Source organism: Athene noctua, chromosome 3, assembly GCF_965140245.1.
Source record: "Athene noctua chromosome 3, bAthNoc1.hap1.1, whole genome shotgun sequence".
NCBI classification, from domain to species: Eukaryota; Metazoa; Chordata; class Aves; order Strigiformes; family Strigidae; genus Athene; species Athene noctua.
In genome coordinates this window covers 45,000,942-45,019,793 of record NC_134039.1, presented here as the reverse complement: position 1 = coordinate 45,019,793, position 18,852 = coordinate 45,000,942, and the positions used below count along the sequence as shown (strand labels likewise).

The window sequence follows — 18,852 nt, the reverse complement described above, 5'->3', positions numbered from 1 at the left end:
CCGTGTGTATTCTATAAATGTCTTGTTTCTGTCAAAGGTGGTTTTTATCTTCATTAAAAAAGGTAAAATTCATGCTGCAGAATAATCATAAGTTTTTGTGCTACTTACTTCCCAGTTAATCTGTATTTTATCGTACTTGAAAACTAAAATGTGTCTAGACTTTTTGTCCATTTCCGGTGATTAATGCAAAGGGAAGAAAATCTGTTTGTCTGTGGTATCGGTGAACTGTGTTTTCCTTAAGTCAGACTAGAATCTAAAATAATTTTCTAGTGCATGCAGTGTTTAGCCAATATTATAGACTTGTCCCTATTGCATGCCTTGTAAGTAGCACTGGATAAAACCTCTTTGGTCAATATGGAAAACACTTCACAGATCAGCTATTTGACCATCCAGTGCAACCAAGGCAGAAGAGGTTTTTGTGCCATTGATCAACAACAATTCCTGGCATTTACAAGGCATCTTTAATCTGAGAGCCTTAAATTGCTCTGCAACGATAATAAATTCTCAGAGTACCCCTCTGAATTAGGTGACATAGTACTTGATTTACAAATGAGCAAAGTGAGCAAAGTGAAACATCAAGGAGTAAGATAATTGTTCAAGGTCAGATAGTGAATTTTTGTCAGGTAAAACATCTAATCTTACAGCCTTTTGGATTTGTGGAAAATAAGTGTAAACTTTGCTACTGAAGCAGATTGTTAGGTTTCTAGCTGCTGTTCACTTACTCTGCACAGATGTTAACCTGCCTGTAATGACAATGTAAGACAGCAAAGAACCATGTTCCCAAGCAATCATGTTACAGTTTAGGAGAAGACTGAATGCTTGAGGTGTGGAAAACTTTTTAAACTTCTGAATCACTGCTAGCTTTTGAATTAAGAAGTCTAATGCAGAGACATCTTAGCACATTCCTGTACTCTAGTTCTGCTGTTATTCAGTGGTAAAAGGGACACTCGGTTCTGAAGAAGGACGTAATAGGCGGCACATAAACTGTACACACAGGCAAGGCTCCAAGTTTAATGGCAAAAAATTCTCTGTACAGATGTCTCTGACAACAGAATTGGGTTTCAAAATGTGTAGACCTGTGAACAACAGGGTATAAATACCTACACAGATGTCAGGGCATGCAATTACAATCCAGTTCAGAGCCATGGGATGAAGCATACCTTCTTTAGATTTGAAAGGAAAAAATAACCTGCATAGTAATTCAGAGCCATGGGATGAAGCATACCTTCTTTAGATTTGAAAGGAAAAAATAATCTGCATAGTAAAAATACTATAAAGATTGGTGGTTATTTTATCACCCTTACTCTTAATATAAATATGAGTGGAGAACTGTCGTGATTGATAGGATTGCTATTTCTGGGGTTTGCAGGGGGTTGAAAACCCTCTCCTCCAGGCAAATCATATTGCAGATTATATCTAAGCCCTGGTACATTTAATAATATACACAGTTAAAAAAAGATCCTCTCCTGTATATTCTGTGTCTTGTTCTGCTCTTTTCGCACGTCAGTACCTTATGGTTTCAAGTCTGTGCTTTTAGACCTGTTTCACACCCCCGATTTCTAGATCCTATGTCATTCTTCTTCCTGTCAATTTTAAATATATTCATACAGAAAACAGATATTTATGGTTTAACATTTTAATAATGCTGTAGTCAGATTTTATTAGTGCTTCTCTGTTACATTTCAGATCAGATAGGAAAGAGTAATGAAGAGAATATCATTGTGGGGTTTTAGGCTTATGAGCTTAATGTATTATGATACAACAAAATGTATTACCTAAAGGTCCCTTTCTCACAAAGGCAGATGAGACCACCATAGATACGACAATACAAAGCAGCAGTCAAACCAGTGGTAACATTCTATAATTGCAAAACCTTTTTTTTTTTTTTTTTTAAGAAAATCTAATTTATTAAAAAGAAATTTGAAATAAAGAGCTTTAGGATTCCTAATCTTGACTGTATGCGTATTACACAGCTTGTAAGAACAGAAATTACAAACTAAACAGAACCAACCCTATTTTCCTGCACGATGTAATTTGACCCCCGAATTTGCAGCAGATAGCCTGGCCATCTGGATAGAGTGACAGGATGCAAGAAAACACCAGTTCAGTGGGGTACAGATGGTTGGAAGGAATCCCTTCCACATGTCCTCAGAACCACTGCGGGGTTTCAAACATTCTTGCAGCTCAGAGCGAAAACATTTTAAAAACTCTCTTATTTTCTTCCCATGCTCACTTTGCTACCTAGTAGGCATGAGGGTAACTTCCAAAGAAAACTGGACAGACATTACTTAGTCTGGAAGCAAATCAACATTAAACGTGAGTGGAGCTCCCCTTTTGCTCTCATTCCAAATGATAACGGACTTACAGCTGAAGTATCTCCCAAAACCTAAATTACACTAAATATTAATTTCAAGAGCACCCATTATCTCCAAAAAGGAACATGCTGCTCCAGACAACAAAGTTATTAGTAAAAAACTTGTTTTCTCTTCGGCCGGCGGCTGCCTGCCCCAGAGCCGCCGTCCCGGGAAGCCCGCCGGTCCCTGCCTGAAGGGGCCGGGGCCCTGTAGGGCCGGGCTATGCGGCTGCCGCGGGCACCGCCCGGCTGCGGGCAGGCGGGTGGGCAAACGGGCAGAGCGCCACCGAGCTCTGCCCTGCAGATCCGGCGAAACAGCCCTGGGCCTCCCGGCGGCCGCCCCGCCGCGCCGCGCCGCGCCCCGCCAGCGGCGGCCCTCTGCTCTGACATCTGCCCGCAGGCTCATCCCCAGGCCGCCCCGGGGCTCCAAGGCCCGTTAGCGTCCGCTACGCCGCCGCCCGGCGCTCCCAGCGGAGGCGGCGCCCCGGCCCCGCCCTTCCCCAAGCCGCCGGGGAGCGGCGGCCGCCCGCGCCCCCGAAGCGGGGCCCGCGCCCGGACGCGGCTGCGCGCCCTCCACCCGCCGGGGGCGCCAGGGGCGCCAGGGGCGGGGCGCGGCGCGCGCGCGCGGGGCGGGAGGGAGCGAGGGAGGGGGCGCGCATTACCCGGCATGCAGCGGGCGGCGGGCTCGTACCAAGATGGCGGCGCCTCTGGAGGAGTACGAGAAAGAAGCGGGTTGCGTTCCCATCCTGCACCCGGAGGTGAGGGCACCCCGCCGGGCGGCGGCGGCGCGGGCGCTCGGGGCGCGGCCGGGACGCGGTGCCCGCCGCGGGAGGTGGGGTGGGGGGCGAGGCGAGCGGGCGAGCGAGGTGCGCGGAGGGCGGGAGTTGCGCCGCCGCCCCCCGCTGCCGGCCTGGGTGGGTAGGGCTGGGCTGGGCTGGGCCGGGCTGGGCCGGGCCGGGCCGTGGCGGGGAGGAGGCCGGGTGGGAGGAGGATGCTGGTGTCGATAGTGGGGAAGAGGGCAGGGTCCGCCGCGGGCCCTCCGCTGGCGTCCTCCTCCTCGGCGGCGGTCCCGCCCGGCACTGGGCCGGGGGGTGAGGTGGGCGGTGGGGCCCCGCCTGCCCCCTGGCCCTCCGCGACCCAGCCGCTCCTCCGCGGGCAGAGCCGCGCCGGGGTGGTGCCGCGGCACCGGCGTCACTGAGCAGCAGCAGCGCTCGGTGCCCCGCCGGGCTCGGCGCCCGCCCCCGCCACCCCAGGGCGAGCTGCGGCCCGGCAGCCCGGCGGGAAGCGGCTCGGAGGAGGAATAAATGTGTCTTCTTCTATATTTTGTTGGCACTGGCATGCGGGTCGGGCCCGGTCCGGTCCAGCCCAGCGCTCCCTGGGCGGCGTGGTGTTTATTTTGAAAGCAAACGGTCCGTATTTTTCAATGTGTTGTCGAGGCGGTGGGAGGAATGTTTACAGGTAACATGTAGAGGTCGTTTCGTGTCATATTTTTATTCTTCTTTTGTGCCTCTCGCCTTTGTCAACAGAATGCATGCATGTTAAAGGGCTAGTATGTTTTCAAATGTATTTTAAACCGTTTAGAAAATCTCTTACGTGTGGACTTGTCATCTGATACATTAAGGATTGTAAGAATTGATTTCTCAGCCTACGGAAAAGATTAGTGCATATGCCAGGCTCCAGTTTTTGCTAAACAGATGGCACTCTTTTTCCTTAAACAACATCTTAAAGACACTTTCAGTTTTCTTGATGACTTGAAGAGGCTTTATAGGCCTCTATATGTGATTGTGTATCCTACCCACTCTTCTCTGCTTCTCCAGACTGTGCTCGCTTGTAACTTTAAAATAGACCCGTCTTTTCTGAAGGTTAAATATGAAAACAGTGCATTCCAATAAGTGTCTCGATCTTTTTTGTTGTATTGTTTTGTTTTTCTTTTTAAAGTGATGTGTCAAGACTGATGCTACATGTTTCTGAAGACTTACTGGAGAATTATCCTCACTTGCGGTGTCTGATGTTTTTCAGAAGTGACAAATTTTCAGTAACTATCTAGACTATTGGATGTTGATGTTCTTTGAAAGAAAATAATTCTGTGGAAACTTTAGATGGGCAGTCTAAAACTATGAAATGGAATAAAAAGCTTATACAGGCTGTTACAAAACCGTTGTGTTCTTAAGATTGAACATTATTTTTTGGTAAATCAACTTTGAGTAATTACTGTATGGTGAACAAAAATGTCTCAATTTACACTGGTGATTTTCACTAGTTAAGCGGGTAGAACTTTATATTGTTCCTCCGATGTATAAAATTGAGTGTGTACAGAAGACGGGGAAGGAAGTGAACATATGTGCTGTAGCACCAACCTGAATATTTTAATATGCAATAAATATCACTTGTCTAACTAGTTTTGAGGGCTTTTTTAACTTGATTTTTTTGGAAATGCTGACTGCCTGCCTATGTCTTACTCTCACAGGGTAGTACTTATATGGATTTCAGTGGATGTTCCCTTAGTCCTTAAAATCCATTTGTGGAGACAAACTTTAAAAGAGGAGGATGTTTTTAACGGTGGTGAGACTGGCTGTTAACAGCAACTCCAGAAATGCTCTTTTAAAAGCTTGAGGATTCTTTGCAGTAGCAGAGTTGGTATTGTCACAGACCTGCCCACTGAACAATGTAGTATACTTATGTTTCGTCATTTTTGAAGGTCGGGGGACTTAATGCTCAGTGACTTCGACTTTTTGAGAAAATAGCATCATATCCTTATGTAAGTAATGATGTTGGAGCAGATAATTAGTTCTTACATTTGTATACATATAAAACTGATACTCTTTATAGGACAGTCAAAATCTTTCCTGGTTTCTTATGTTTCATGCTACTGTTATCTGTGTAATGCTTCACTATGTCATTTCTTCCCTATGAGGGTGGTGAGGCACTGGAACAGGTTGCCCAGAGAGGTTGTGGATACCCTGTCTAGGGAAGTGTTCAAGGCCAGGTTGGATGGAGCTTTGAGCAACCTTATCTAGTGGAAGGTGTCCCCTGCCTGTGGCAGGGAGTTGGAACTAGATGGTCTTTAAGGTCCCTTCCAACCCAAACTGTTCTATGATTCTATGTATCTTTTCCAGCTATTTTTTTTCTGTGTTTTTTTTTTTTTTTTAATGATGCTTTCACTTCTTACTGTCTCTGCTTTGGCTAATTTGGATTACTTAAAAGTTTTTTGAGGGGCTTTTTTGGAAGGGATGTGTTGGGTTTTTTTATATGACTCTATGGCTTTGTGTTTTGCCCTGATATATTATGAATGCTGTATTAATGTTGGAGAAAGGGTGGTCTTGGGAATAATGAAAAATTGTTTAAATACAGGGTGCTGGAAGATCTATTTATTCATTTCTTAAAGGGTCAGTTTAAAGCAATTGAGTAATTTTGGTAAGAAGAGGTAGAAGCATGGCTGAAAATGTAAATGCTCTAGGAAATTGACGATAGGACTGCTTTTGGTGGGTTTTGTGTGGTGTCTTGCTGACTGAGTTCATAGGCCTCCCTCCCACGTGAAAGCAAGCTGAACTTATATAATAGACGCTTGTTTCAAAGGGTATCGATTCTTTCTTCTTAACACAAGTTCAGCTCAGTGTGACAGTGTTTATTTACTAACATTGTTGTAAGATTATTAGTGGAGCAGCAAAGCATATAAGTATTTTAGTGGTGAAGAACAACAAGTGACGTCAGTTGCTCATGTAATACTTAGAATGATCTTATAATGTATGATAAATTGATGGAGAACTGCTGGCTAACTGGTCTGTCTTAGAAATAGTTGCTAGAGAGAATTATTTTTGAATGTCAATATTCCTGAAAGTTTTAGAGGAGCTAATCTACTAGACTTGAGATTTGTTTCCATGAATTATTTGGAAGTAATAACAAAATTTGCATTAATAAAACTTGCAGATGAACAAGATGAATAGGTACTAAGTGGGGAGGACCCAACAACTGTACAAAACGATCCAGAATTCATATTACGTTATGCTTAGTGCAGTCGTATTCGAAGTAATGTATTGAAGATAAGGAACAGAGTCATGGGATTGTATCTGGAAATTTACTGATTGCTAGAATATAAATATGAACAAGCAGTTCAACAGAAGCTTCCAGTATAATGCTTTAATTAAAAAGCATGTAATATATTTCTTGATCTAATTTTTTTTAAAGGTGGTGTCCTGATTAGGAACAAGGAGATGATTTTTGGTTGAGCATGTGATAATACTAATGATGAAGTTTTGTCCTTAAAAGTCATTGTTAAACAATGAAGAATGTGGAAGAAAGTTAAGTATTTTAATAATGCCTTGCAGTGAAAGACTTGAAAAAAACCTGTTCACATTTATCAGAAACTGTGAGAAGCACCTTCTTGCCCCATGTAAACACTTTCTTACTGAAATGCAGTGCTTTTTTCAGTTTATATTTAACAAGATCCAGTGGCTGGAAAGTGAAGCTGAGTGGGATCAACTTGAAAGGCACAAGTGGTAAATGGTGAGGGTGAGTAATCATTGTAACAAAGGAGGGTGGTGGTGGATTATCCAGCTCTTGATGTTTTCATCTTGAGTATGGATGTCTTTTTAGAGACCAAATGCAAGCTTTTGAATTCTGCACATGGATAACTGGGTGGTGTTTCAAATCCACAAATAGGAGTGTAGATTGTGTTGGGGTGCGTGATTCTTTGAGCGGTGTACTACCTTTTTCATATAAGTGAATTCTTAATCAGGATTGTGAAGTGCAGGGATGACCAGAGAGAGGAAGTCCTGTGGATGTAGATCTCAGAGTGGACATGGCATTGGCTGCCCTACGGCGGTATGGTAGCTCCCATATAAGAGATGCAGATCCCCCTAGGATGGCACAGTAATGCTGGACTGAGAAGTCTCTGTGAGTTTGTTTCCTTCTCCCAGTGTTCAGGTTTCTGGTGATGATTACAGTGGCAAGCTCTGCTTCCATTTATACAGTGTAACCCTAGTATGGGAATGCTACTCATACTGTTTGTACTTGTCCTTTGGCTAAATGATTTCAGTAGGCCTCCTGGCTTTTGATTCCTTGGATCTTCTAAATTAGACCAACTTCCTGACTGTTCTGTAGCAGATGATCGCAGGCTTGGATGTTTTATTTTGAAATCCACGAATTGGGGGATGTTTAGGAAATGATTTTGTTTGTATTGCTCCTTTTTGTTTGGAAAATACTCTTGGTGTGTGGCCTAATATGGCCTGAACTGCCAAAGGTATTTCAGCTGTTAAGGGCTGCATCTCTTCCTAAATGGTAAGAACTGTTACTGGGGAGGAATATTTATTTCGTTACTGCTATGTAGTGCATTCACCAGTGTCCTTAGGTTGTGTGGGATATGTTTGAGAGAAATGGAAGTTATTAGTTATTACAGATTATTTTGGCTGTGAAAGTTTGGGGGGGGTGGGGTGGGGGGTGGGTATTGGCTTACTCTGAAGTCAGAAAAATCTTCCTGCAAATTTTGAAGAAAATTAAGAGTTATGGACTCTGGCAGGATTTATCCCAGCTGGAAGCCTTAATTTTTTATCTTTGCTTCTCTCCCTGTGGTTCAATTTGTAACTACCTGGGAAGTTAGAAGCATAATATTTCTTTGTATTCCTTGGTGGCAGTGGGAAGAAAATACGTAAATTTACTGTGGATAGCTTTGGCTTTTTTTTTACCTTCTGTTAAAACTATCAGTGAAAGGCCTCATTTTGCAGTCTGATTACAAACCCTATGGGATTATGTTGATATGTTGGGGTTGTATTGGGATGCAGATTGCACTTAAGACGGTTAAGAACAGGATTTACTCTGTAGTTTAGTCAGGATCGCTCCAGGGACTAAGCTTACATTTCTGAGCTCATTCAGAGATCAGTTATTGTTTATTGCATTACTTAAAAAGGAGGATAGTACCACGAAGTTTCAGACAAATTAGCCTGCTTAATATGGAAAATTGAGTCTTGCCTTGTGTATCATGGTTAGGGTCATAGTTTGAGGCAAGAGGAGACTGCAGATCTAATCCAACCTTCTAAGGCAGGCATTGAGGGTTTTTTAACGAACTAATTCTTTTTATGGGCAGGGTACAACTTGTAAAGTAAGCAAGAAAATAAACAAAATCCTGCAGTAAAGGATAATATTGTATAGCTGGGAAAGTTGCCCCCAGATTTAATTAGCCTGTTTATGACTTAAACCTGTTTCTAGTCTGAATTTTATTTGTTTCTGTTCATTACACCTTGAGAGATATCTATCCAAATACAGGTTTGTATTTATTTAATATACTGATGATTATCAGATCCCTACATTTTTGTTACAGTTTGCAGTCCTACAGACCCTTTTGAGTCTCTCATGGAGACACATTCTTCGTTCTTTCAGTGTTTTCATGGCATTGCTCCGAGTGCAATAGCTGCTGTAGTAGTGACCTTGAGAACAGAGCACTGTCTAGTATTCTCACCAGGGCCAGCTGCAATAGTAAAGCAACTTCCACATTCTTACTCGGCATTCCCCATATGTGTAGACCATTGTACTGGTCTTGTTGGGAACTGCATCACACTAGAAGCTTGTACCCAGGTGATTACCCACCTCCAAGTCTTTTCAGTGCTTTCTGGATAGTTTCTAGGATGGGTCTTCAATTCAGGTATGATTTTGCTTTTACTGGTATTGAAAACACCTTCATCTGGCCTGCCCCAATCTTCCCCAAGTAATATGAGCTACATTGTGTCAGAAAAAGTATTATTTATCTTAGTTTCTCCCCATACTATATAACACCTCCTAATTGTGGTTTACTCTTAGGTTGCAGGCAACCATGAAATAGGATGGGATCAAAACCCAAACTCTGTAGGGTGTTTAGTGTCCTCTCAATAGTATTTTCATATTGATACTCCCCTGAGGTTTTAAAAATGTGAGCTACTGAAAAGAGCAAGAGAGGGATTTTTTTGGCCAACATAGTCCTTAACTAGGACAGTATGTAGAATAGCCACAGAGTGAATCTTAAGAATAAAGCTTGTTCATCTCTAGTTTTTAATACGTGTACGATAGACCACAGTAACTTTCTTAAATTCTAATTTCCTAATCAAAATATCAGACGCTACTAAATCAAACACTTGGGCTATTAACTGTTTGACTGTTACTACTGCTTTATCAACTGGAAGTTCTGGGTTTATGCTTCTGTGAAGCCATGGTACTTAGCATTACTAGTCTTTGCTTTTTTGTTAATTCTATATCAAACCTTGAAAAGCCAGCAATAACTTCAAATGGTAACTATCAATAACCCATGTTATCTTTTATCTAGATTCCTGGAGTTTCTTCAGGCTTAATGAAAACCAGTATTTACATCTTTTGGACTATATGGTTGACCTAAACAACCTGTACTTTAAAGAAGTTTAATGATATTTGTTGTTATATTCGAAAGCATTTTATCATGGCAACAACATATTTACATTTTCTGGCTTTTTCCTCAGCTGTTTTTGTTCTGTACTTATTGAACACTTTCAGATTTTGTGGATTTGTGTTCTTATTGGCAGTTCCATCATGCTAATGTTGTAATCTTGATAACTTTTGCCCCCTTCTTTTGTTGTTAGGATGTTGCTTGCCCTTCCAGGGATAGGGATGTCTTGTGTCCTTTTGTTTGCCTTTCAGTTTTCTGTATTTATCTTATTTGTCACACTCATTGTCAATGCTTCTCTTGCCATTTTTATAAGGTTTGGGTTTTTTTTAATTATTCTCGCTTCCCTTGTAAACTATGCAGTTTTTCACCACTCTAGGCTTTTTCTCTGTGGTAACATTGTTCTCAGGCATCTAGTAAAACACTTAAAGTAGATTTCAACTATTTACAGGTTTTCTTCTACATATTTTCTTCTGATTTGGGCAGTAATTGATTTTTAACCTTCTGAAACAGGCCGCCTTAAAGCATCAATAATAAATGTCTGGTTTGACCTGAATTTGTGTTGACTCAGTTTGCTGTTACTTGTTAGGCACAGACTGTATTTCTCTCGTATTTCACAAAATTTTAGTGTCTCAACATTGTTTTGCTGTTTGCTCAGGAAAATCATGAGACATTATAAATGTGGAAGAGTTACGTTTTAACTTTGCAGAATCCGGTTTACAGAATTAAAGAGGAAAATGTTTGTTTGCTTGCTTGAAAACTGGATAGTATTGCCATTGATACTGACATGTTTAGATGGGAGCAGCCACAGTAATTGATATTTCAGCATTCACACTGTCCTCTGATGCTTTTCAAAGACAGCATGAGATAAAGATTTGACTTGCACAGCATCTTTGTAGTTGAGAGAAACACTGGGGTCTGTTACAAATGAGACTGTAGAACGAAGTTGAAAGCTTTTTCTGAAGTCAGAGGGAGTCTGGCTGAATTGAACCCTCAGGCCTGTCATGCTCAGTACATGGTGTAATGTTAGACCACAATTTGTCTTGTGTAGTTTTGAAATCTAGTAATTTCTTTCTATGCTTGTAGGATGCCCTGAGGTCTTTAGAAGTGTTTCCTTGATTGTCTCTGTGAGGGGAGAGGTACCAAAAATGGAGGATAGTGGGAATGCTGTGGTCAGAGCTTGGAAAGCTGCTGAAGATCAGAGGAAGATGAAGATGACTCAAGAAGGAGGAAGCACGGTAGCAGGAGAAGGGAGGACATCGGAGTGTGCTTTAAAAACACTTGTATTGCTATCTTTGAGGAATGTAGTTTTGCAATTGGGTTTAAGCTGGTCTAAAGCCATGATGGAACCCAGACACAGACCCTTACCCTTCCTGGGCTTAGCTCTTGGCAACTGTGTGGCCAGTAGGTGAATTGTGATGCTTCTTGCTTTGTGAGCCTGTGACCTGATCTAACTGAAACCATTACTGCAATGTTGTGAGAACTGGTAAGAGGTAATGGAGAATGCGCAGCCAGGCCTGTGACTGTGGCCACACCTTCTGATGGCAGGACAGTTTTAGCTCCACTTAAGCTGATTGTGAAACCTACCTTCCAGCTGCATCTGCCAGTAGTGCTTGTCTGGTCCCAGGGGGAACCAGTTCAGGGAAATAAACCAGAAAATTCATCCTCTACAAAAAAAAAAAAGTGAATAACTTTCTGCTAGTCCACTAAACCTACTCATTGTAGGATCAAGTCCACTACAGACAGAAAAAGGTAGAGGGTGAGCAGGTCTTACCAGTTTGGAAGGTTACTTTGGACAGAGTGGGACTGTTCTTAACTGTCAGACCACATATTTACTAAGCTGTCTCTCAAACACTGCAGAAAACTGTCAGCATGACAAGAAACACCTTTCATGTGCTTACTCCTTGTGATAGATGAACCAGCCACCAGAAGTGGGAATGAGAGTTTGCTTAGTTGGCTATTGATTTGAAGCTCCCTTTGCTGGTTCAAGCTGTTGATGGGAATGGTGAATTGAAGTTTTCCATGAGGACTGAGTGCAAGTTGTACTAACTTTGTTTTCTGTATGCACCAAGGAGAAAAGAGGGTCCATAGCTAGACTGCTCATTCTGTCGTGTGCACTTGTCAGTGCTCTAATTCTTGATTTAAGTTTTTTACTGTTCCTCAGAGATGAGTTAGCTATAAATTTGCTAAGCAGTTTAATTTATATTTGAGTGTGGCTTTGGCAAATACTTCTGAATAAAGCAGAACCTTCAGTATACTTTTTTGAATTTGTGAGGTTACCAGGTTTGAAAATTGAGTGAAGAGCCTTGATTTTTGAAAAAGAATCTTCAGACTGGCCTTTTCTGGGAATTTTCAAGGTTTGGTTTGGTTTGGGTTTTTTTCCCCTCTCCAAATAGTTGAGAGTCAGGGTTGAGCTAGATATATACTTGGGCACATTTTTGAAATTTATCACTTTAAGAGTGAAATGCATAATTGGTTTTAAATTCCTGTAATGATGACTGTTAATGCTAGTTTTCAGGGATTTTGTTTTTTATGTTGAGAGGTCTGCAAGCTTATAATTTCTGAGACCTAGACCTGTTTAAATCAATTGGAAAAAAACCAGTTTTATTTATTTATGAAATCATGAGATTTTGGCTGAAAACACAGTGCAACACTCCTTGAAAAGAAAGCCAAAAAAGATGTATGTACATGTTAATGTAAGTTGCTGACTAAACCAAAACTTTAAGCTTTAAACCATGGTATTTTAAGTTTTAATTTTTGTAACCTTTACAAATGCTAGTAAATGCAGCTGTTCTAACTAGCATTTGATGGTGACACTACATCTGCAAATGTAAGGCCTTCTGAAAAGCCTACTTGTGAATCTACTGCTTCCTAAAGTAAAACACTTCAGTTAAGGAGCATCTGTAAGTAAATGATTAGGAAGCAGTCCATTGGTTGTGGACACATGCTTTGAAGAAGCAAAACTTACTTGTTACCAGCTGTGCCTTAAATCACACGATCTCTGAGCTCTGCATAGAATGGCTGGATTAAGGGCTCTAGCTGAGCATCCCTAACTCGTTATGTAAAAAATTAAATCTGCATTGGAGAGTATGTAGGATTATTCTCTCTGTGTAATGGCTGACTGACTGTTGCTTGTGGGTGGAACTCCATCACAAAACGACTACTTTATCGTATTTGAGGCTTTTTTCAATCTATTTTGCTGCTTTTTAAAGAAAGCATTTTCAACTTAAACTGTAACTTGCTTTCAAAAACCGCAAGTTATTAGGCACAGATTTTTTTTGCCATTGTGTATGTATACTACAGTTGGCTTCTCCAGGGTTTTTCATGAATGCATCTTTTCCATTGGTGTGTCAAGAAACTGTGCAAAAACTTAGGAGGGAAACCAGTTGAACTTCACAGGATGCTGCCAAATGTGAAAAGTAATGGAAAATGGTGACAGAATTGTCATTGAATGGAAGGGTTGTTTTTGTCATGTTATACTCATTCTGTGTAATTTAGTGCTGTAATAGGGGGCAGGGAGAACCCCAGCATAAATTGTAAGAGTTCGAGTAAGGTGGCTCTGATAGTATAGTATATAAATGCAAGCCAAATGCTGAACTTTTTGTTTGTAATATGACCTTAATATTTTAAAAAAGTGGTATTGCACACTTGGTTTTTTTTTCACGGAGAATTTAATCTGGTTTAGGTGGAAGTTTTCTAGGATGCGTTAGCTAAACTGAAGGTGTATATACATCATCTCAGCTCAGACAATCTAACAGCTGATAGCTGGTGAAGTCTCTGGGTCCTCAAACTGATGAACAATCTATACAGCCCTGCAGAACTCGTATTTACTGGTTAGGACTTCATGTGGATATGAGAAGGATCAGACTGCTCCCACTCGATGACAGTCAACAGTTAGTCAGATTAGCTGTTACTGGTTTCACCCTGAATTTTGCTGCTGTTTCTAGAGAAGAAAAAAAAAGGAATTTCTCTAAAGAAATAAATGTGATTGTCTCTAAAGTTAAGCCATGATCACTTTAGCCTCTGCGACTTTCTGTATTGCAGATTTAGGTGAGGGGGTAGGGGCATAAACTTTAGAAGAGGAACTTCCATTAAAAATGTTAAAATAAGTACCAGCAGTATCTTTTTTAGGATTGTGATGAATTGATTTGCTTGTACTTATTTTGTGAGCGTTCTTCTATTAATGCTGGTACATGAGTGGATAGTATTTATATGTATGTAAACTAATGTGGGTGTTTAATATGTAAATTACTATAAATAAATTTGTCTGTATAGGTTCTTGCACTTCTTAAAAGTAGGAGGAAAACTGGATAAGCTTGCTAAAAAACACTATATGCTAACAAATGAAGAACAGAAATCGAACACACCATTATGGGGAAAGGAATTCCTTAATATTAACCTCCAGTAGTCCCTGTTAAACATAACACACATACATGAGGATTATTCTGTTAGCTTCCCTGAAATAGTTGCAGTCACTTCCAATTTTATCATGATTCCTTTAACTGCTGCCAGATATGGAAACAGCAGTCATTAAGTAAAAAAAAGAATATGATTTCTTCTGTTTTCATTAAGAAACAAAGGAAATGGTATGCAATATTTTTTGGAAGGTAATGATTTTACTTCCACATCTTTATTTTAGAACTTGTTAGTATTTTTTCTTTGTGTCAATTATCTTCGTCATAATCCAGAATTTGAGTGTCTGACTTAGATCATGGTATCGCTTCCTTGCAGCAATATTGCATAACGTTAAAGGCAAAGCAGTCCTAGCCATCTGTTAATGCCTACCAGAGCCATGTGTAGCAGCTGTAAGCAGCAGTATTTTCCTCCCTCCCTTATGTCCAAGCAGGTGTATTGACCTATTCATATCCTCCTGCTATATATAATTGTGAATTATGAAATTGCTATCTCAGAATAATTCAGTCCTGGTCATCTTAGTCTTTCATGTGTAACTTCTGAGGTTTTTTCCTATGTTGTTCTCCGAATTCCTCTTAAGCTTATTTCATTTTGGCTTTTTTATGGGAAAAAATTGAGTACTGAGAGAAAATGAGCATAAATTTACTTGCGCATTTGGTTATGAGGAGAATTGATTGGGAATGCTGGTATTGTTAGTGCTCATTCTTGGGACCTGTGCTTACATTTTTTGCCATCTGCCCTGCACTTTTTCCCTTGGAGTTATTCTTCATCTTTTGCTTTACCTTCTGTTTCTCCATTTTATTGGTCCTATTTTCCGGAGGAGGTTTCCTTTTCTCCTCTACTATGTTTCTTTTTTCCAAAACACCCTTTTTTCTTTAGCCTTATTCTCAACTCTTGAGTTTTTTTCTACCCTGCATCTGTGCAAGCAATCTGCACATTTTGTGACTAATGGGTAATGACAAACTAGTCACAGATGCATAGGAGTGATTAGGACACTGTCAAAGGATAGTCACTGAAGTGGGAAGCTCATCTAGGAGGAGTGACCTGTGGTAGTAATTGGGGAACCGAATTTGATTTTCATAAATAAGTAAAATCTGTGTCTCTTGCAACCTTTTAAGCCAACCAACTCTACCAATTTCTAGAATTATCATCATTTTCTTCATCCTGTCAGCCTGATTTTCTTGAATATTTTAAAGCTGGAGTATGTTTTTCTGTGAATACTTAGTCAAATTAGCAATTGGAAGCTGCCAAAATGTTCTTGCTACCTTGTCTTTACTTGCTTTCTGTCCACTGGTGGCTCTGGAGCCTGTCTTCTTGCCTGAGAAATGGATTCAACTTGCTGTCCTAGTAAAAGACTCAGGTTTTTCTGTTTCTTGTTTAACTTTTTTTCCCCTCTAATGAATTAAGTGGGCTCGCTCACTGTGACCACTGTTCCGAGTACCAAAGCTAGCTTGAGTTAGGCAGCAGGAGCACAGAGCCAAGAGCAGTGGGGGAGAGTGGGCAGAGAAATGACCTTTCTCTTTTAGGAATGGTTAACTGCTAATTTGGCTCAAGTCACACTTGGAAGTGGCTCCTTGAAAAATGATGAAGCAAGCAGAGATTTAGTGTTTGCAACCTGCTTATTGTAAATCAGTGAAATAAGGCCTCTGCTCTACTACCTTCTAGTTAATTTTTCTGACTTTCAGCTGGGGAGGAGCCATAGTCAGTAGAGATAAAAAAATAAATGCCTTTGGATTTGTTAGTTTTTAATCTTTGAATTAGCTGTTAGTAGTTTTTAACAGATCATAATTGTAAAATTACGTTTTCCTGGAATAAATATTTTCATCATAAAGGAAAAATATTTTAATACAAAGGAGTATTATTGAAGCCATTTGTCAACGTTCTATATGTTCTAGGCTCAAAATGTTATTTCATTATCGATGTCATATGTTTAAAAATTCATAGTAGTTGAAATAATTTTAACTGTTTTCTTAAAATTTGTGTGAGGGTATATGAATTTAGAGGAGATTCATTCTTTCCTATTTTAGGTGAGAACTTAAAAGCCAATTGGTAACAGTAAAACTGACAATTCACAAAGTTCTGTAAAAGGCAGGATGTAAACATGATATAAATCATTATTTTTATCTTTATTAATGCTTATTCCTGCTCTTTTAATAATGGTGGGCAAGTGATCTAGATCAATACAGAATTTTTAAGCAGAACTGCCTGTTCTGTCCAACAGGTTGGAGGAAGTAATCTGTATTTTGTGTTTTTTAATCTTCTGTTAAAATCTGAAAATAGATGCTGTCTGAAGGTCATACTTATAATTTCTTTCTCGCCTAGCTGCTGATGCAGAATGACCAGCATAGGACAAATTCACCCCGATGTGTAAGACCACCATAGTCAGCCTTACCAGGACTTGAACCGGACGAGTGATGCCTAAGCATGGGCAGCTTTGTTCAGGTAGCCTGCTGCTGATTTAGAGCCATGCCTGCACCTATTATGGCAGCGTTTGATGGCTGTGGCTGTGCTGAAGCCATTATATTTGGTAGCAATGCATATTAGAGAGAAATTGTGTTTAAAATCTACAGCCTTTTAAACAGTGGTGCTTTTAAATTGTGATGCTAAACATGAAAAAATTTAAACCTTGCCAAAAAACCTGGTAGAAAGGTTAAGTGTTTGCTATTTCTTTAGCTTTGGTATGGTTCTAAGCCATGTCTTTTAGTTTATAATTGGTGAATATACACAAATGTGTTGTGTTTGTGTGGTGGGGTTTTTGGTAGCAGGGGAGGGGGCTACAGAGGTGGCGCCTGTGAGAAGCTTCTTAAAGCTCCCCCAGCTTCAAGTTGGACCTGTGTCTGGCTAAGGCTGGGACAATTAGCAATGGTGGCTGTGCCCTTGTGGTAAGGTATTTTAAAAGGGGAACCTGGAGAGGAGGAATGGGAGTTATGAGGAAGAGTTGTGAAGGAGCCACCTTTGCAAACATCAAGGTCAGTGGAAGGAAGGGGGGGGGAGAGGTGAGCCAGGGCAGAGACCCCCCTGCAGCCCATGGGGGGAGGGCAGGCTGTGCCCCTGCAGCCCATGGAGGTCCACAGTGGAGCAGATGCTGACCTGCAGCCCATGGAGGACCCCACACCAGAGCAGGTGGCTGTGCGTAAAGAAGACCAGGACTGTGAGGGAAGCCCCTGCTGGTGAAGTTTGTTGCTGGGAGGACTGCATCGTATGGGAGGGACCCAGGCTGCAGCATCTTGGGAAGAGCTGCAGCCTGTGGGGAGCATTCATGTTGCAGAAAGTTCCTGGAGGTCTGTCTCCTGTGGGAGGGCCCCCCATGGAGCAGGGGAAGAGCATGAGGAGTCTTCTCTCTGAGGAGGAAGGAGCAGTGGAACTGACCATAACCCCATCCCCTGCCCCCTCCCCTGCACTGCTGGGTGAGAGGAGGTAGAGATATTGGGAGCAAAGCTGAGGAAGAAGGGAGGAAGGGAAGGTGTTTATAAGATGTGTTGATGCTTTTCACTGTCCTACTCTGTCCCGATCAGTAAATTGGTGGTGGTATTCAAATTAAACTGATGCCGATCTTTTTTTCTAAGTCCATCTTTTGCCTGTGACCATAATGGGTGAGTCATCCCTCCAGTCCTTAATCTTGATTTCCAAGCCTTTTGCTTTATTTTCCCCTTCCCATTCCTGAAGGGGTAAGGGTGAGTGAGTGGCTGCGTGGTGCTCAGTTACCCTCTGGGCTCAAACCACAACACATGTATAGGCTTATGAGGAGTTTTGGTGTTTCTACAACTTTTGTTAAGTGACTGAGTTGAAATCCTTGCTTATGTCAGTTAGCTTTTTCACTTTTAAATGTTGGGTTGTTTTAGAACTGACTTCTTGTTGCAAATGTTATGGTTTAAGTATACTGTTGCAGTCCTTGAGAGGGAGGAATTACCAAAGTGAAATTTTGGAGATCTTGTCTACTTTCAGGTTGTGTTTGCAACAATGTAGTATAGTCAACTGAAACAATCACCATGCTCCATTTTTCTCATACACGCTTTCCAAATAACTACAGAGACACATGGTGGAATTTGACCACTGGCTGGTTAGATATGAAGAAGAATTTATGTTTATTCTCTTATAATTTGAGCAACAGATGATTCAGAAAACATTTATTTGTCCATATTGTACTATTAGAGATTATGGTTTTCAATTACAGATTTTTTTTTTCTTTAAAAAGGGCATAATTGTAACTTCATTGTGAGTTTTAAGAAGTTTTGGGTTTCAGTGTTGTGCATTGAATAACTAACTAAGAATAGCTTTGCACTTCAGTTTGAATTGACTGTACTGATAGAACTATATACGCATCAGACATAAGGTTGTTCTAGTTTGAAGTAATTTGAAATCAGCTTGTTTCAGGTTTTTTCCATCAGTGTGTGTATATAGTCTTTGTAAAAGCAAAGTTAGCTAGCAGTTGAGTTCTGTTGACTAAGTACTGGTATACCACAAGCCGTGACATCTGAGAAGCTTAATCGTGTTGAATACAACACGTTTAGTTTCCTGCAGAGTCGATGTTTAATCAAGCTAGAAGGCTTCATAAGTAGAGATATAAATAACCAAATTGTTCTATAAAATGCCTAAGGCTGATAGGGACTGCAAAATCACAAGCTGAAGGTTCAAAGAAAGTGTTTGTTAGCTGTGTTTGGTAGACTCTGAGACAACACCGTGAGTGGAAATCTGGTTTGGATTC

General features: G+C 40.9%; 1 protein-coding gene across 1 annotated transcript in view; it reads left to right on the top strand.

The window, feature by feature from the left end:
* Positions 1–3,008: 3,008 nt before the first annotated feature.
* ZDHHC17 (zDHHC palmitoyltransferase 17) overlaps positions 3,009–18,852 on the top strand; it is an 82,167-nt gene continuing 66,323 nt past the window's right edge. The window contains exon 1 of the mRNA XM_074902828.1: positions 3,009–3,111. Within this exon, the coding sequence (XP_074758929.1) occupies positions 3,049–3,111 (63 nt within the window). The 5' untranslated portion in view covers positions 3,009–3,048. The remainder of the gene's footprint in view (positions 3,112–18,852) is intronic.